General features: G+C 48.3%; 1 protein-coding gene across 1 annotated transcript in view; it reads left to right on the forward strand.

Moving 5' to 3' along the window:
- The window catches only part of HGTX (HGTX homeodomain transcription factor), a 37,312-nt gene that overhangs the window by 1,777 nt on the left and 14,841 nt on the right, over positions 1-20,694 (forward strand). The window contains exons 2-3 of the mRNA XM_025303547.1: positions 8,341-8,451; positions 17,451-17,662. Of these exons, the coding sequence (XP_025159332.1) occupies positions 8,341-8,451; positions 17,451-17,662 (323 nt within the window). The remainder of the gene's footprint in view (positions 1-8,340; positions 8,452-17,450; positions 17,663-20,694) is intronic.

The following is a 20,694-nucleotide window of genomic DNA, read 5'->3' on the forward strand; positions in this document are numbered from 1 at the left end:
CATTGCCGTTTATGCAATAGAAAATCACCCCGGGAGGGAGGGAAACCGCTGGCTCCCGCTGGTCCGCGCGCGCAAATCGTCGCGTGCTGCGATAGCGCGCGCGTGTAATGCGAGACGGATTGAACGCATTAATCGCAGAATTACCAAGGGCGGTCGATCGCGCCACCGCGGCCAGACGAAAGCGCGACTAGGAGCTACGAATCTATTACGAAACTATCTGTGCATTCGATACGATCGCTCGGCGTATAATTCACGGATTTACATAGCCGGAGTCTGATTTTCCGCTTTGATTCGCGCGCGAATCACTATCGCCTGTTTTAACCCCGTCCCGTGCAGCGCAGTAGGCGGACACATTTCGCCCGCGGATCTTGATTTATTATTAGCGAGATAAAACGAAAACTTGCGCCCCGGAGAAATTTCCGGCGCGCGATTCTAGGCGAACACACGCATACAGAAAAAGAGAGGAAAAGGAATCGTGAACGAATTATAAATATTGTCGGGGATGCGATAAGAAGAATCGCGAGAGCATGCGGTTGCTTGGACGAGTCTGCGTGCAAGGATTCGTGGTAATGTGAAACGAGCCGCGGGCAAGCGCCGGAGACACGCGCGATTAAAAGTTTATGACGGCGAGGTGCGCGAAAGCGCGAGCTTTCGATTCACTTTTACAACGCCGCTGCCGCGGCGTATTTTGTTGCTGACGGCCCGCCGCGTCATCAAGATCTCGTTTGCGCGACGTCGCGAATGCATAACTTTTCCGCCGGGTGGCGTGCCACAAGGCAGAATGCGTTTGTCATCGTCTTGAAAGCTTATGGGAGATGTCACGTTCAAGAGCGCGCTTTCCGTTGCAACATTTAACTTCGCCCGCGCGTCAAGCTAAATACAGAAACATGATGATGCGGACTCCGTGCCGCTGATGAATTCCCCGGCGCTGAGTTACGCGCGCCGGCGAATGACAACGACGTTTGACTTCGCGAAAATGTGTCATTAACACTCCCGCCGGGAGGAGTCCTCGTCGTCGTCTTGATGGCGCTTGGAATCGACCGCATCGTGAAAAACGCTATGCCGAATCTGTACCGTGTTCGTCCGACATTCGCACGAGCTGACCGTGAATTGAAACGCGTAAATGAACGCGATTGTCTCTGCCCGCCTTAGGAACGGATTATGAATATTTAAGGGCCGTTTCGAAAATCCTACCTCTGCGCCTCTTCTCGCGCACAAATGAACTCTCCGCGACCATCGGGAGACCGTATCTCTCTCTCTCTCTCTCTCTCCTCTCTCTCTCTCTCTCTCGGACATCAATTTTAGAATTATCGGGACGGCGAGAGGACAGGGGGACAGTCGAGACCAAGGGAAGATAGGGTCGTATTATGAAGTTGCTCACACAAATCGTGTGTCGTACAATATCGCGCTAATATCGAAGACGTGGCTTTAATTCACAAACGTCGGTATCATCGTCCGTAATCTATTAATCCGTTCAAATGACTCTGTCGCTTCTTCTATCTGAATGGGACGCTACCTAAATATTGTCGATCAAAATATATTGGACTCTCTCCGCGCAGCGTTTGCGAGCTCTATCGCGAGCATTGTACATCCATAAAGACCCTTGAAACGATAATATTAACGCAGCTGAAGCACATTACAAAACGCCTGCTTCAAATATCACGCAAAGTATCTTGCGTGTAAAAACATCCTCGTTTAAAGTTTCGCGCAGCGACCGCGCGACTGCATGAACCACGCGGGTAACAACATCGTGTTCTCGTGTTCTAAAATAATTTCAGTCGATTAAACAACGTCGTCGTCGCTTCATTGTCGGTCGGATTATTCCAAGCGCGACGTGTGGCTCTATAACGAAAACGGCAATTCGGCAATTAGACGAACGCGACGCGATCTTGATTGAAATATTGACTAGAAATACCGGAGCTGCGTGGCAAGGGGGAGGGGAGGGGAGGGGAGGGGAGGAGAGGGACGGAACGATGGCTGTAAAATTTATGCTTACCGAATTACCTGCTCCCCCCCTAGTACGCATTAACGAGCAACGCAAACGAGGGACGTTACTTAACATTCATAGCATTAAATTTCTAAATGATTCGCTCCCGACCAAGAGCGCGGTCGCGCTCGCGATAACGAATCGCTAAGCACCGCGCGCGCATACTCGCGACTTGTACATTTCACGTATAGAAACGCGCTTATCGAGACGTCGTAAACGTTCGATCGAACGTATAACAGTTCGATACATTTTCATACAGATAATGAAGAACTTCGATTATAACGTGACGGGCTTTCGAAATTTTCTAACGATCGATGCGATAGACGAATAATAGGAAAAAGGAGGATAACTGCGCGCGCGAGAGAAAGAGAGAGAGAGAGAGAAGGGGGAGGAGAGGGGAACGATAATTTTATCGCGCATCTCTGTATTTGCAATAGAACGCGGATTATTTGATAGCCAAATAGGGCGGCCATATACGGGAGCAAGTTAGGATATTGCGGGTTAACCAACTGACGACCATTCTCGTCGCGCGCGGCTTGGTGGCGAATTCGGATTTCGCGAGAGGTCGCAGGAAACCGCTCGCGGTCGAACGCGTGCAAAAAGATCGCATTACGATAAACTATACGGTAAACGCCGAGCGGAACAATACGGCGACGATAAAAAGTGACGCTAAAGGGATGCATATAAATTTAATGCCGCGTGCAAAAATAGCGCACGAAAAAGGAAAGAAATAATAGTGAATCGTTCCATGTGCGTGCGTGCGTGTGTGTGTGTGTGTGTGTGTGTATGTGTGGTGTGTGTGTGTGTGGTGTGTGTGTGGTGGTGGTGTGTGGTGTGTGTGTGTGTGTGTGTGTGTGTGTGTGTGTGTGTGCGTGCGTGCGTGCGTGCGTGCGTGCGTGCGCGCATATGTGTGTGTCTATATACGACACTAACACCCGGCCACGCCAAAACGGATCGCCGTAAATATTGTTCATTCCTGCATCCTTGTAAAAAACGAGAATCGTTTCGGGACGCGATGCAACGCGCGAGCAATTCAATTTTGAAAACGTCGCCGCAAAAATATCGCAGTTACGTTCTTACGCCGTCCACTCGTTACGAATTACACTCGACGAATTTTTGCGACCTTTGCGGTGGAAACCACTTGGGCTTGTTACTGTCGTCACGTTTCGCGATGTCTTCTTAAAATCGTCGCTAGACGAAAAAGAACCGACCGACCGACTGACCGACCGACTAACCAATCGATCGATCAATCGATCAAGCCGAATACGAGTCTCCGATTTTCACGGGAACGCGAGAATAGCCGTACTTTGTAAAATCGCGATTAAAAACGCGGCAGGTGCGGACATTTATGACGAAATTAGTCGATCGAGCTACGAGCGTATGTTCCGAAATAGAACAACTCTGCTCGCCGGAGTCGAGTATCATGAGGCGGTATATTTGTCCTGAAAACAGATATTCACAGGATCCTCGAAAAGAAACCGCCTAACGCGCCATGTGCCTCCTCGCGTGTGTCTACCATTTTTTATCACGCGTAATAGAAACCTCGAAAACATCGCGTGACATCTGTTCCGATTACGGTTATCGTAAATTATACGTCGCTCCCTTATTCGCTCGCCCTGACGGGCGCAGCTCGCAAAATTTTGGAGAAGTCCAATTTTTCGCTCGCGACGCGCGTCTTTCTTGCGACTGTGGGGTATCCTTTAAGCAACGCGACTGGAGGATCGCGGAGGTCTGAAAATTTACGCGCAATCGCGTCGCCCTCGGTAACTGCATTAAGAGGCGCCTCTAATGTCTCGCGGCTTGCAATAAAAGCAGTTGCTCGGCGAATAAATTCCGAAGCGGCCAATGAGCGCCGCGAATCGATAGGGAAACGAAATGCTTCTTGAACAAATTCACTTGCTGCAACATTCTAAACGTTAAAATACTGCGATTGCGGGAAATTTCTCAGAAAGCATTATAAGCTCAAAGAAATAGAGCGAAATAAATGTTTAAATCAAGGCCACCTATTTAACACGTTGTCTTCTAAAAAACTTACTGTGGCGCCAGCGAGTAGAAAATTGTTTTACGTAATTAATTTTTCACATTGAGGAAACATAGCTGGTACCGGTGTTATTAATCTTTGAAGGCTAATCAGTAGGTATAATATTACGCCTATGTAATACTACGTCTCCAGAAATGTTAATGTACTACGCTTACGTAATAGACGACGGAGAGTCAATGTGTTAAATACGCCGAAATAGATCATCAGTCGTCGCGAAACGTCGTTGTGAAAAGAAAAAGAATATTTCTCACGCGAAATCAGCGAGAGTTCTTTTCTCGAGAGTCGCAGACGAGACAGAGGAGGCACGAAAAAAATATCCAAAGCGCGAGCGTAATTTCATAAGGACGAGATAAAGCAGCCGCGTATATATCGAAATTATATCATAATCGTGTCAAATGCGTTCGCGATATTTGCCAGTGTGTTGCCAGTTGACGCGTTGTATACACCCGGGCATTTGTCGCAATGGCGCACTTGTCGAAACTACCGCCGTAATTCGCGTAATCGTATACGATTTCAATAACGGTTTAATGGGTAACCGACTTCATTGTCGTATTAGACAGATTACGTCGATTACAAATACGACAGTGGCGCGCTGCCGGTATTTACGACACGACGGTGGCGTGCGAATTCCGCTCTCTGTTAGAATTATAGATGGCCATCGGGATACATATGTATGTGTATTCCGTTGGCTGCGCACCGGTATGTATATTCCGGTATAAATTTCGATCGCTAAAACACCGCGTCGCGTTTCATTCATATCAATAACAAACCTCCGATTCGAGCGTAGCGACGTCGCGCGCCAGGCGTTTCTATTCGATTAAACCAAGTGAAATAATTTAATAAACGCAACACTGTGCCGCAACGCGGCCGAACATATCGCGAGTTTGCGACAAATAGCTGGCGAAAATATCCTATCGCTTCCTATCGTGAACTTCAAGTAGCCTCCTCCCTTTTTCTCATTTTTCTCATTGTTGTGTTCTCATCTTGTTAACGATTAAGTTAAAAATAATTTAGAATAATACCATTATAACGTTATATCATTATAGAAGCTATATGAAGTTAGGACGTATGAATTTATATACAAGGAAAACGATTGTCTCTTTAGAAACTTTGTAATCGACCTCGCAAAGTCTATCGGCAGCGACTGAAAATTTTTCTCAGAAATAAGTGCAGCCGCCAAAAGTGTGTTAAGTATCGCTGAGAGAAATTCTCACAAAGATATCGGATAGCAATCACCGCCTCTCCCAATCCCGTGTCACCAAGTTCGTACAAAGATCGCTCTCTTTTTCCGAAATCGCCGTGTTGCCGTCGTCATCGCGGCGCGATTATGCGATTCGCAACGTGCGCCGCTAATTGACATCTGATACCGATCTCTCTCTCTCTCTCTCTCTCTCTCTCTTTCGCGCGCACGCAGACTTTACACTGGATGGTCATTAATTAAATTCGCCGGACGAGCGTGAGACCAGCGGTCGCCGCTGTATAAATGACAAAAAGCCCATCAAAATGTGCGATATTAAATGATAAATATTTCGCCGGCGCTCGTCGCCGCTTCAGCCGTGCCTTATTCACCGCGATAGTGCGTCAAATATTTATGACGATCGTGATTTCCGCGATCGTTCCGGCGAATCACGGCGATGTATCATGTATACACGCCACACAAGGTGCTCGGGAGCTCTCAATTTCGAGCGGATACCGCGTCGACGGAGATATCGACGCGTCGACGCAGCTGCCTGTCGACAAGACACCACAAGAGGATCCTCGCGAGTCAGAGTAGTTGTAGACGGATATAAAAGTGCCCTGGCTCTTAATTGCGTCTCGCGAGCTGAATGTTAAACATTAAATATCGGGAAGCTACAAGACGCGTGCGCGAGCGAGCGATGGATCGTCGACAGAGCTACGAAAAGGATACAGCGAAAAGGTGACCGCCCAGCAGATTCGCCCAAAAAAGTCCACGATTGACATTAAGATCGAGGCTTCTCGGACACCGTGTATACACACGTTTTTAAGCACTTTTAATTGCCCGACTCACGGCGGCGTCCGCTTTCGTGAAACGACTCGTCGTAAAAGCGCATGCTGGGGGTCCACCGTTCGTTTAAGAATCGAGATAGCCGTCGACTCTCGTATCCGTCTCTCACCGGTCACCGCGACGCGCTTTCGTCGGACCCCGCCACGTGGGCCAACGGACAAAGAACGCGATCGCGGGTATTTTTGTTGATGAGCGCGCGCGCGCGGCTTCAGCCGTTTATGATCTCATAAATTCCGCCTGATTTCGGCGTAACGGACAAAAGGCCTCGGCGATCTCGCGTCGGTCGTATCTCGCGCGCATCCTTCCGCACGTCTCTCGCGTCCCTTTCTCGCCGTCGTTTACCGTCGACGGTAAAATGGAAATGACGCCTTATTGTCCGGCGGATAGGCGAGAGGAACACGCACCCGAAACGAATTAAACGCCCACGCAACCGGGAGCCCCGCGTCCTCAATCGCGATCGTGCCTAATTCTTCAATGCCGATCCCTGAATGACTCGTGTTTTCTATAGTGAACGCGCGCGAATATCGCGGATTACTCCCGGGCGAGATTGACCGCGTGGAAGATCGGGGATGCCACGGGCTATTATTCCATAATGATGATCAATTACATGTGGATCCAGCAATCTCTCGAGAGATCACGGTGCGCTGATGAGTCTCGTCCGAAGCGGACCTTTTACGCTGAAAGTAATGTCGTCCTACGCGGAGCTTACGAATAGGCTCGCGAATGTATGACCTCTGCTTATTATTCCTTGAAAAATCAATTCAAAAAATGTTAATGACACTATGACAATAAGATATCAGACTTTTATCAGAATCTGATAATCGAGCAAAGGGGTGAGCTACGAGAATTCTTTCGGAGACACACGTAAAGCCGCACCGGCGTCTAGTCTTCATGTGAATGGCGAACGAACGATAAATCTCGCAAAACGCGATCGGCAGGCTAATAATTCCGCCGCATCTTCCATCGGATTCGCGCGTTTCGATCGATCGGAGAAACATGCCGGCGATCAATTTAATCTCCCTTAATCCGTGCAAAAAGTCCGCGGGATCCAGACGACTGATATTTACCGATTCGATTTCCCAACCGCCGCGCCGTTCCATCGCATAGAGCCCGGCTTAAGTCGACTAATTTCTCACGTTCGAGAGGTCGGATCATTAAGGTTTTCGCGTAGCGAGAGGTGCCGAGAAACCGCTCTCGAGACTACGAATGGATCTGGCATCATGTGTGTGCATGTATGTGTGTATGTTTGGCGCTTGCCGATAATCTGGACTAAGACACCGAATTCGATAGATACGAAGTTCCATTGGCTACAAATAGCGGCCTAGAAATAGGCGAATTTTTCCAAAAGAAAAGATATACCTAGAGATTCTCTCTAATAATTCCTTTATAGAGAAAAAGCGGAAAAAAACGTTGATTGAAGCGCGATTGAAACGTCGAGTATTTGATGTTTTCTCAATTTAACATTTAATTGTTTTGAGGAAGAAAGAGAGAGAAATGCAGAGAGAGAGAGAGAGAGAGAGAGAGAGAGAGAGAGAGAGAGAGAGAGAGAGAGAGCAAGAGAATGAGATCGAAATCTGTTGCGAGGTAGCGCGGCTTATAAAATTGCGCGGCATTTAAATTCCGCTTGCATATTCCGGGCGGATGCGAGTTGTATGAAAATTGCGAGTGATAAAAATATGAAATGAATCGCGTAGATGTGGAAACGAGCGGGGGGAAAAACTGAGGCTTAATAAAGCGCTTTACGTGGAAAAATAGGACGGCTTGGCCGACATCGATCCGAGGAAGCTGTTTCACTCGGTCAGTAAGCGCGTTCGCGTTCGCTCCACTGTTGTTTCTCTCTCTCTCTCTCTCTCTCTCTCCTCTCTCTCTCTCTCTCTCTCTCTCTCTCTCTCTCTCTGTCTGTCTCTCTCATCGTTGCATTTTACGGTTTCCTTCGATTATTACTTCAATATGCGCCGCTATCTGAATTATCGTAAATCCGATAACGTTATCGGCAATGACGGCCCAACTGAGGCATATGTTATGTTCACGCTTATGTAATACCAATATCGGTTAAATATACATCACTCTCGTTACTAATATCGCGATGAACTACTTTATTAATACGATAAGCACTGAACGCCTCCCTCTTTTATTTTCTTTCTTTCCCTCTCTCTCTCTCTCTCTCTCTCTCTCTCTCTCTCTTTCGCAAAATATCACAAAAATGTTTGAGGATACAGACAAAAGCGTAGCTCTGAGATAAAACGACCTCGGATTAAACTCGCGTCCCTTTGTCAATTTTTCCAGGTATCGGGCAATTTCAACAAAGAACAGAACCACGACACCCAGCTGTCTATTGGCCGGGTCTTCAGGGACTAGTCAGCGATCCTCTCGCATGGCGAGCGAGATTACACACACGTAAGTTCAATTTTTAAGTTTAATATCGAAATCTTTGGTGTGATATTCCTGCATCTACCGAATCGATATCAACGTAGCACCAAATGTAATTACATTTGTTGGACATATTTCGTAACATTAACATTTCCTAATCGCACTTGATTATACTTTTGCCGCTTAAAAAATAATGCAACTAACTACATCTCTGACCATATCTCGTTTTCCACTACTTTATTTCCTACCGCATTTCTCCCTCCCCCCCCTCACTCTCTCTCTCTCTCTCTCTCTCTCTCTCTCTCTCTCTCTCTCTCTCTCTCTCTCTCTCTCTCTCTCTCGTTTCTCTCGTGTGTCTTTTCAGCAACGAGGACATTATTACTATTATTATTACACTTGAATACGCGCATTGTCGGCGTCGTACATTTCCATCGCCTGCGGATGTTACGTTACGTTTTCCCCGGGTATGCACGGCGAGATTGACAGCTGCGCGTGTTTGCTTTCGCGGCGGGAAAATCACAGGGCCGCCAAAGTGAAGAAACACGTGCTGCCGAACGTGTCTCCGTTTGAACGGCGTGCCCGGAAAGTCGTTCGGCCTGATTCCCCGTCGTGGGTCGCCCACGGGGTGGAGGAATTTAAAAAATGCGTGGAAACCATCGAGCGGGGAGCACGGGAAAGGAAGTCGTAGGGACGCGGAGGGCTCGCGGTCACGAATGGGGACTCTCAATCTAGACGAGACATGTAGATGACAACGACGCAGGTCGACCCTCTTTCTTTTTAAAGCGCGCTTCTGTCAAAGTGCCCGTTTCGTCGTATCAACCTGCCCGAAATTAGCCATGTATTTAGCTTTCTTCGAACACCGCAACCGTGTTTGCCCGTGTTTTTCTGTAACAACCACGGTTATCAGAGTGTATCTTACTGATGAAAAATCACGTATTCCTTCGCTCGATACACGAAAATTTGAAAGAACTTACGAATGAGGACGACGAATGTGATAAATACACCCGAGCAATAACGATTAATCGAGAGCTTATGCGGCTCTAATTACGGCATACGGAATTATGTGGAATAATTTTGACGCGAACAAAGTTCTACAACTGTTAGTCGGACGAGACTGCGCTGTACACGTCGCGAGCAGTGTCGGACGTTGAATTTAAAATTGATTCGAGTTGTCGAGTTCGCGCGCGCCAAACTTTCGCCGGTATAATGCAACGCATACTAATTACCAATTGAATTTCAAATAATCGTATAATCTATTACTTCCTAATTTATTGATATACAACGCGCTCGCATCGTACGACAGGCGAATGGCCAAACGATGCGTGACTTCTCGTTCGACGTTTCCGATATATTTAATCGACTTCTGTATTTAATCAGGCCACGTATTCATCGACTTTACATCAATCAAACAATCTCGCGCGCACGCGCGTACTGTTTCATCAAGCATTAGAAGAATTGTGTTTCGAGTGTTCGTGACGCTCTGAGCTGCTCTTCTCACGTGTCTCAGCTACGACATTATCATGCGACCATGCGACTCTCGTTTACGTGTAGACACCGTCGAGGCTGATCGCGCCAGATCGATCCCGATCGTTATCAAGTGCCGACACACTCCCTTCGCACTCCCTCCGGGCACTTGGACGGTTCACGCTCAATTAGCCGGCGGGATCCCCTACGACATACATACCGGGACGTTCCCGGCGGTACGGCCGATCGCTCGAGCGTCGTGTACACCCCCGCCTTTACGAGAAGACGATTAAGGGCACCGCAGAGAAAAAAATCACAAACAAAGTGGAGGAACACGTGACGTCTCGCGTCGTCCCCTTTCGACAACGGAGAGACGGACAGAGACGACAAGAGTTTGTGGTCGGCGAGGGTAAAGATGAAGAGAAAGACAGAGTTAAAGTAGAGTAAAGCGAGAGAGAGAGAGAGAGAGAGAGAGAGAGAGAGAGAGAGAGAGAGAGAGAGAGAGAGAGAGAGAGAGAGAGAGAGAGAGAGAGAGAGAGAGAGAGAGAGAGAGAGAGAGAGAGAGAGAGAGAGAGAGAGAGAGAGAGAGAGCAAGAGAGGGAAAGAGAAAGAGAGATGGCACATACATCAACCCTCGAGGGTGGCACATGTGCCGCGGCGTGTCGTGACGTAAGGAGGGCGGCGAAACGCCAGCGTGTAGAACGCGGGCGTGGACAACGTGTGGGCACACGTGTGGGCACGCGTGTACACGTGTGGGTGTGTGTATGTGTGCATTCTGTGCGTTTGTGCTCTCGTGCTTTCGAGTGGCCGCCGCCACACGACGGAAAGCCAGTGTGTCGTACGTACCGTAGGGGCGAATAAGAGGGTGGTAGCGGTAGTCCGCTGCGGCGTCGGATCCGGAATATCATCATATTCAATATCAACCCTGCCCCCACCCCCGGGAGCGACCGCCGGCCGTCGGTACCCCTGCCCCGCCGCTATCCGCCTCTCCGCATTACCCCGCATCCTCCCAGCGGCGCGCTACGTTTCCCACACTCGCGCGAATAACTCCGGCAATATTTTAACTGCGGCATCGGGGCATCCGTTTCTGCCTTTTCTACCGCCCGATACATGCGGCGGATACCTACCTCTTCGGCCCTCTCGCCCGCCCCTCGCTTCGTCCTCGCCTCGCCTCTCGTCGAATCCTCCTCCCGTGGGGCGACGGGGAGGACCAGGAGAGGCGAGACAGGGAGAGAGTGAGAGAGAAAGAGAAACAGCAGCACACCCCGTTCCCCGTACGAAACGTATATAAGTTACACCGGCTACCCGGTATATTTTATATTCCGGAGCGAAACGTTGATCGGCTCATGGCCCTCGCGAGGCATCGCCGAACGACCGCCGCGGGAACCGTCGTCTATTTATGCCTCCGCACCGTATATATCGGGGTACAACTATACCCGAGATAAGCCGGACCTACCTCCATCCCGACGGTCACCCATCCCCTTACCACCCTCTCGCGCGGTGACGATAATCGTCTCGATGTATTCTTTCGGAACTTTAATTGAGAACACGCGGCACCCGGGGCTAAAAACAAAGTCAAATCGGACACGAGCGAGGGGCTCTCGTTCCCGAGATCTTCCGAAACACGAAACTCTGTGTACTTACTTTTTTTTTCCCGCGAAATCTCGTTACAGCGTCCCTCGGATTTTTAATATCACCGGCCGCTACGTAAAATTTATAACGAACCGTGTCCTCTCTCTCTCTCTCTCTCTCCCCCTCTTTCTCTCTCTTGATGAAATCTCTTGTGGTATTAATTAATAAGCGGAACTCTCGCTAAAACTCCTTTTACAACTTTCGCGTTAATGTTAATCTGCGACCTACGCGGAAGATTCTCCGGGCCAAATCCTCATGTAACATCACGATCTGGTGCTCACGCAGCTCACCCTATGCATAAAACAACTTCTCCTGCAACTTCTCCCCGAAAATGATGGGCATATCATCTATCCGTCCGCACGTCTTGCCCCCTCATTCCCATTCCCATAACGAGAACGTCGGATATCGTGCACCTTGTTTCTATTTGGATACCCACGACGTGCACGGCTGTTTTTCCTGCCCGCCGCTTCCTATATATATATTTTCCTTCCTATTTTTTCCTACCGCACGCGTCATCATCGCTCGCTCTTTTCCTCATTCCTACTTTTTTCCGTCCGCGTCTGCATTCACCACCGGCTTCGCCCTCTCCCTTCTAGGTTTTCCTCGATCTCCTTCGGAAACTTGGGCTTTATGGACACAAAACTCACCCGGGTAAGCGTCACGTGAGCGAACCCGGTGATGAAAACGTCGCTGATGCGACGAGATTCGAACGGTGGTCCACGCGCGCCGACCGATGTATATTGTTATTACTCACGGTACCGACGGAGAGAGAGGATCACCCTGACAAGGAGTGCCGACCGCGATCAACTAGCTTCCAATAACCTCTCGCAAGTGTGTTTCACGAGGCATCATCTCGGTGCCGAAAGCGAAAGAAGCACTTTTCGACGTGCGCCTCGAAAAATTCATATTGTTATCAGAGAAATCGACTTCGACATGTAACATACTAACTTACACGTGAACTCTTGCAAAGCAAGAGTTGCTTCATGTTCGATTGTGCAAAGAGAAAAGCGCGGTATGTCTTTATATATGTCGGAGTATTATGATTTAATTTATGTAATTAATTATCACATATCATTTTCCATTTAAAAACTTGTTCTTCATCTATAGATGAGGTCGATAGATTTTCATTTACGAATACAATTTTCCTTTGCGACTGCCGATAATGACTACGACCCTTCGATTCGCGCCGGTGCTTCCTTAATGGATCTCGCGCGAACAGCGGGATGCCCTCGTTACCAAATTAACTAAGCATCCATTTACTTTTGGTGACAACACACTTTGCACACTCGATAAAGCATTCCTCTCAGACGTCAGTCGACTCGATGCGCACCGTTATTACTCACATCGTCGATGGAGCGAGCAGCCCCTTCACGAGCGCGATCGTGCTTCCTACAAAGTCGAGCGACATCCGATTCAATTACGTCGAAGTGACGAACCGTCGTCGGTCTGCGTAACCCCCGACTTCTTACTCCCGTTATTTTAGCAAACGTTACTTTAGCATTCACTCAAATGTTATTATTAATGCGAGATGAATAATGCATGCGCGTCGAAAAAGAAAGAGAGAGAGAGGGAGAGAGAGAGAGAGAGAGAGAGAGAGAGAGAGAGGAGAGAGAGAGAGAGAGAGAGAGAGAGAGAGAGAGAGAGAGAGAGAGAGAGAGAGAGACATTGTCGGCAATTTGTTTCGCTCTTAATATTATGTTTTGATGCAAAAATATCCGGCTAAAAACAATTACGAATTTTGCTACCTCGGATTTTCTACGTTCACCAGTGCTAAAACAAGAACACCAAAATCGCACGATAAATAATGAAAAAAAAAAAAAATCTCGCATCGAACCCTCCGTCTCTTTCCCCGCCACGCTCACTCACTCTCTCTCTCTCTCTCTCTCTCTCTCTCTCTCTTTCTCTCTCCGCCCTTTCTCTCTCCCTCCCTTCGCGTGTTCCAATCGCGACGCATCTTTACCGCGAATGATTTGTTTCGCCCCGAACTCACGGATGGATAAAACGGCCCGTGACACCGCGGGTCGCTCACCCCGTATAAATCGAGCAATCGCGCGCGTCGAGCCTCGCACCCGAACTTCCGTTCGCCGATAACGAATATTACGAATGGCCGCGATGTCTCGTTTTTGATCGTTCCTCTTTTTTGAAACGCCGCGCCGATACGGTCACCTGCCGCTGATTTACATCGACACGGTGCGCGACGGACGCATCAATTTGCCCGTGCCGATACTTCGTCTAATCGGACATCGGGGCGTTATCCGCGGCGGTATCCGCGCGCGGTGTGGGTGCGGAGGCGGGTATCGATATATACGCATTATCCGGAGCGATTTCGCTCGCATACACTGCTTGACACGCGTGTCACTTGTTCACTCTAAATCGGCTGATTAAATTATGGTCCCGCCGTCCTACTCCGTCCACCGTCCCCGCCCCACCACCCACCTGCCGTCATGCCGCGGACACGCTACAAAGATTAATCCGGAATCGTTGGCGTAGCGGAGGATGATACCTCGACAAATATGGCCACGTGTCGAAAAACAAATAGTTCTTTGATCGACGTAATGCGTAAACGAGTAGACGAATGGACGACACTTCTCTCTCTCTCTCTCTCTCTCTCTCTCTCTCTCTCTCTCTCTCTCTCTCTCTCTCTCTCCCTCTCTCCCTCTCTCCCTCTCTGAGGATTTTACTCACTGACGTTTACGCCAGAGAAAGAGAAGGAACATATGATCTAAACACGCGGAAATTTCGATGGCTGCGAAGTGGTAGTTACCGCGGCGATGGGAAAAGCGGAGTTTCGTTTTATTTATTGTATTAATCAGTTCTTCGGCGGGGAAAAAAGCCGGAACGAAATACCGGGCGGATTCGATTGGAATTGGGCATGGTCGATGTGGTCGGGTTAAAACTTTATACTATGCCGGACCGAATTCCCATGCGTAAAAAATATTTTGCAGAAAGAGTCGGGCAATAAATCGCCGAGTCGACCGGACGCAACACCGGATATACCTGGCTCGTTTGAAAAAAAATTCAAGAAAAAATATTTTAATTAAAATGCTTTCGCGCGTATGAAAGTATAATATGTTTGCGATACATCCTCATACACGTACATTTGACGCTATTTGCGAGGATCGCAAGATATATCAAAATCCGGAAAGAATTTCCGAGGAAAGATGCGAGCCCACGTACACATAAACCGCGATTTTGACGCGTAATTAATCTCACTTTTAACCCCCCTGCAAAGAACTCCGCTTGAACTGTCTTATTAAATCCCTCGTGGTAATGAAAACTTGGATAATCGCTACTATCAATCAAGAGAGTTCGATTATTTTCTTCGCGAGTCTTCAATCGCGATCACGCGATAAGTCACGAACGGCAACAACGACGACCACCGTGCGAGCGCTTTATTCTCGAAGAGAGCCTGAAATTACACCACGAAAGAAATCCCGCAGCCCCGTATGCGGCGCATACAAATTTTGATAAAAACGCGGACTTATCGGGTTTTGTCGGAGGTGGCCGCGGAAATATGCGCGGCAGCTTAGTAGGACGAATACGAGAGACCGGGGGAGGTGAGGGACGAATATCCGACGTCGGAAAACGTATACCTCCCCCGACGTCGAAGGCTCAGGGTTGGAGTGCGGTAAGCAGCTCATTAGAACCCTCCCCGCCGACCGGCCATTATTGCCTCGTTCCGTATTCCGTTACAAATTGCTTTATTAAATTAAAGTCCCACAACCCACACTCTGTACCGCGTCACGACCCTGCGCCGACCCTTCCTTCCACCGCCCCCTCTGAGAGATATCCCTTCGTTTCTCTCGTCCCCTTGTATATACGCGCCCACATGCCGCATCGGACCGTGTGCGGCCCCCTCGTCTCCGCGGCCGAACTCCAAGTCGTTCACCCCCCTTGACCGGATTGTCCCTCTCTATTAGCCCCAAAAATTTTCTCGAGCCTCTTTTTTCCGATCTAATTAAGAGAAGCAGCTCGCGCGCGAGCGCGACTAAGTAGTCAAGATTAAAATGATCAGCCGGCGCGATTCAGATGAGGTCCGCGAAGTACTCACGGCGAGACAAACACCCTCCAATGCTGACAATCAATAACCATGAATGAGATAATATTAATTTTTACTGAAATTACGTGCGATATCGAGACGTTATCAGAGTCGTGCTGTCGTATTTTTGACCTGAATACGGATTTGAAAACGAATCGTTTCAACGAGACGCACTAACATCTGATTTATATTAGGTAAACAATAAGTAATCAGGGAAACATTACAAATATTTTATGCAAAAACCGGTATCAACGAGTCCAGCGAAAGCTAAAGCGAGAACACTAAATGGTCGCAGCAATAATTACCAACGTTGTAAGGACCGTAATTAATTCCGAGAACGGCGAATTAATTTCGAACTGCGGTTAAAATGAAATACTTCTTACGGTTATAACATGGAAGCTAATTATGCCCGAAGATATATCGCGGGCATATTTTTCCCGCGTAAAATAAACGAGGGTAAAGTGTGTATGTAGGGCAAGTGCATACAACACCGTTGCACCTCCTTAATAAATTTCGCCAAGCTCTGCACAGAGATAATTTGCACGCGCCGGCAATATAACAAAATCAAATTTATTAACACAAAAGAATTATTTCTGTCAAATAATAATCAAAATTTCCAAAAAGTAGCCAATTTGAGCCACGATGTTAAACATGAGTACAATACTTTATGCAATAATTTATTGCTACAAAAAGCCTATCAGTACATTAAAACATAAACATTTTGGCCTTCAAATAGTGATAAACAAATTCGGAGATAAAATATTTGAGAATCGCTTCTTCTTATTGAGGCAAAGTTACTTCATGGTTTGAAGAGGTACGATACGTTGCCGAGAGGAACAAATAGTTTTGTTTCAATTGACATCAGATGACGTGAGAGGAAATTAGTGAGTCCATATATTTACGTACGTTTTTTATCACTAAAGAAAACCAAGAGGACCAAGCAAGAGGATATAGCGTTTGTATTTTGTTTGTATTTTTCTGTACTGACAGGTTTCTCGTAGAGATAAATTATTGTTATTCACATTTTACATCGCGTGTGGGCTCAAATTGGTCATTTTTTGAAAATTTCAATTCAAATTTATTAAGAAGACGCAACGATAATGCATGCACTCGTTCCATGAATGTACTCAGCCTCACTCATCTTACATAATCCGGAGTATCGATGTCGGTGTAACGGAATAAAATATGGCAATATTACCCCACGACTTGTCACGACAGAAAGTCACAGATGGGGCTTGCAGTTTCCCCTTTTCATCCTGCGAAAAGAGATCACGAGAGGGGGTCCCTGATGAAACCCGCACGATGGCACGCACAAGCGGGCGCGCGCGGTCGCCGAAAAATGCAATGAAAGCTTGCAGCGACCAGCTCGTCGTGGATGCGCGATATCAAAATTCCGCCGTGGTTTTTTAAGCGATACTTGAATTTCAACGCGATCCGCCAGTTCTCGTTTTAACGATCGACACGCTCGATGCCGTATCGAGAATTGGAGTTTACTACCAAATGGCGTAATATCATATCGACGTCTAAATGAAAAAATAAAAAAAAAGAAGAACGGAGAAGAGAGAAAGAAGAGGAGAAGCACGCGTTTATTGCAGCGAGATGTTTCGGGAGGGAGCAGCGATATTCGAGAATATCTTTCGAATAGAAAATGGAGCGAATTTCACGACTGAAAAAAATTCTTAAATCTAGCTGAACGCTAAGAACAAAAAACAATCTGTTTCATACGAAAGATGAGTCGAGGGAGCAAAATTAAACGCAACAACATCCACTAACATAAGTGCATAACCCTTCTACGGAAGGTACACCATACACATTCGAGCTAATTACTCCATTCGTAACGGAGCGAGACGGATATTCAGAAGGTATTCACCGGGTGACGCGAATGTTGCAGTGTCGCAACAGCTGGGCTGTCAGCAAGCGATGACGGGCACGGGCGGCGGCGCCGGGGAACACGATGGCGGCAAGAAGAAGCACACGAGGCCCACGTTCAGCGGACAGCAGATCTTCGCCTTGGAGAAGACCTTCGAGCAAACCAAGTACCTAGCCGGCCCGGAGCGCGCTAAATTAGCGTACGCCCTTGGGATGTCGGAATCGCAAGTTAAGGTAACGTCTCGCTTTATAACGCTTCTCACGCTATTCAATAAACTATCCGTGAATGATGTTGGCGTCGTTTACTCGCATCCTTTCGATATATAATTCTATTTTCTCTCTTTCGTGCCGTAAATAATGCTAATTGTTTTATTCCAACGGACGGGAAAATAATTTCACACGCTATTTTTCCGGAATATGAAATACTTTCCTTCAACCCTTAAAATGTGTCACTTAATGCGTTTCAAGCGGAGTCTTGTGCGACTCGCATTGCGAATATCCTGATAATCATTGAGCTTGTATCGCGGGTATCCTCTCGGGATGGGAAAAAGTTGAAGAGACATTTCTCTCTTCAAGTTTGTCGCTGACATCGGAGAGATCGATTAAAGCACCACCTCGACGCGGAGATTCGCGCGTCGCGAATAATCCCGCACGTGGCCGAAAAATCTCTCCGCCGTGCGAAACGAAAAAAGAAATCCGCTGCGATCGCCCGTCGACGATTCGGGGGTGGGTCTTTCACGACGACGTCCGCAAAAAGCGGTTCGCTCGCGTGGAGGTGCGATTTTAAAAAGCGTCCCGCTCGTCGCCCGGCTTACTCCATCAACGCGCCCTGCTCGCGAAACCACCACGGGTGGAGGGATGAGCGCGGGGGCGAGAAAAGAGAGAGAGAGAGACAGAGAGAGAGAGAGAGAGAGAGAGAGAGAGAGAGAGAGAGAGAGAGAGAGAGAGAGAGAGAGAGAGGGAGAGAGAGGGAGAGAGAGAGAAAGAGAGAGGGGGGAGGGAGGGCAAGAAGAGAGGGTATCTAACGAGGTAGCCGGTAAAAAGTTCGAAGGATAAAAGAAGGTGACAAAACAGCCGGAGACGTGTCAAGCTTTGCGGCACCTGCGTCATCCTCGGCGTCGCTCTCTCTTTCTCGCGAACGCCGACGGTGCGTCCGCCCTCTCCCCTAGCCCCTTCGCACTCGCTCTGCCATAGGAAAAGTAGGAGGAGGAGAAAGAGGAGGGAGCAGAATGGGGAACTTCGGATGAGACACGGGTGAAACTCGGGTGAAGCCGCAGTGACGGTGAGCGAAAGGACAGAGAGCCCGAGGTCTCTCTGTCTCTTTCGCTCTTTCTCCTTCTTTCGTCCTCCGCGGGTGCTTTTGCACCCTTCTACCCCCTCCCTGGACATCTCACTGGTTCCCCGCAAGCTCCACCGCCTCTTCGCCTTCCATTTTCGACGTTCCGCACGGATCCGAAGCCATCCTCTCGCCCTTCGTCCCCCTTTTCCTCCTCCTACTCCTCCTCTTCCTCCTCATCCTCATCCTTCGCCATCTTCAACCTTCCGAGAGCCGGCTTCCCATTTCGAAGCCCTCAACCCCTGCCGTAGGGCAGGGTTCTCCCTTTCTCTCTGCCTCTCTATCTATCCCTCACGGACTCCGGGCGTCGATGTAGCGCTGTCATTGGCTCGTTCTACGCCGCCATATTTACATTTTTATTGAAAGCTACAAGTCTGTGTCGGTGAGTGATGGCGAAGGGGGAGCGAGAGTGCGAGCGTGGCGCCCCCTGAAACCCACGGGGGTTGGGGGGTTGTTGAGGGTGAGGAGGGCGGTCGGTGGATGAGGGACGCGACACGGAGGGTAGATGAGGAGGGGTTGCGCGAAGCGAGAGCGCGGCGAGGGAACACGCCGGGGGTGAGGAGGGTTAGCATTCAATTACCTCGGATTTCCTCGGGAAGAGGCGATTCACCTCCGCGTATATGCCATCTTCGAGGGCGAGATTGCCCCCGGATCCCCGAGTGCCGGCGCGTTTTTCGAAATATTACGACAATATATACCCGCGTACTCTTTCGCGCACGACTCGCTCGCGGTGGGGAGAGAAAAAAAAGCAGGCGGGCTTGTTTATACCAGTGGCAACCCCGCGATGAATCCTGCGTTATCTTGCGGTATCGCGCGATTTTCTTTAAAAGTTTTCTCGGGGAGGGGTGATCGTGGAGCGATTTCTTTTGTGCGATAACTCTCGCGACAGATCTTTATCATGCCCACGATTCTCCGTTACTTCTTAAATTGAGTGAACCCCTCGACGAAGGACTCCGAATTTTTAAAGCTCGTCGAACGAGAGCGCGCAAGAGACGTGAATTTTATGAAATGAGGCAATCCACGAAGGATGTTGATCCTTATGATCGTCATCGACCGAATATCCGACAACCCGCAATTTCCGCGATCTTCTGTTTTACATCTCGAGAGATCGGACACTAGTGCACGCACGAGCATTTTATTCGGGGATATGATATCTTATAATTGGATACACGCGAGAGGATGTACAAAACGGCACGGTCGATGCCAGAGGAATACCAACGATAGATCGATACCGCTCCCTCGTGGTTGCGGGTAATACCGGATCATTACATACTGGACCTATCACTTTTTTCAATATTGGAAAGGGATTTGCGCGGTACGAAGGGATTTGGCAGCGCTGCCCGATGAAGATTTATACCAACCCGCCATTTCACAATTCCAGATTTATAACTTTTTCATTATCGAAACGTATATCTTATCGGTGCTCGTGCGCGAGGGGCCTCTTTTCTTCTCTCTCTCTCTCTCTCTCTCTCTCTCTCTCTCTCTCTCTCTCTCTCTCTCTCTCTCTCTTTTTTGGTTCTTTCTTTCTTTCTTTTTCGTCTAATAGCGCGATGGATTTCGGGAGGTAATCTCCGGAATATATTTTGCCACCGATGGTTCTCAGGGGTTATATCCGTCAGGCTGTACAAATTGCCCGCACGTTAATATATTCGATCAGCCGAACGTCGTTGGCTCGAATGTGACTCCCATATCTTTCTCACGACGCGACACGGCAAGGAACTTCTCTTCGTAATGCGCATGATGGTTCGCATAAATTTTCGCAATGAAATATTTGCCAGTGATGTATATCGTGTAATCTAAGCTACTAAATCACACGACAAATTCGTACGCAGCATTTTGCGAACATCGAAGTATAGAAATATACGAATACTTCATTGCCGTCTGTGACTACTGATTTCTCGAGGTATTTTGAATAATATTTCTCGATTAA

This window comes from Harpegnathos saltator, unplaced genomic scaffold (assembly GCF_003227715.2).
Source record: "Harpegnathos saltator strain DR-91 unplaced genomic scaffold, Hsal_v8.6 scaffold117, whole genome shotgun sequence".
NCBI lineage: Eukaryota > Metazoa > Arthropoda > Insecta > Hymenoptera > Formicidae > Harpegnathos > Harpegnathos saltator.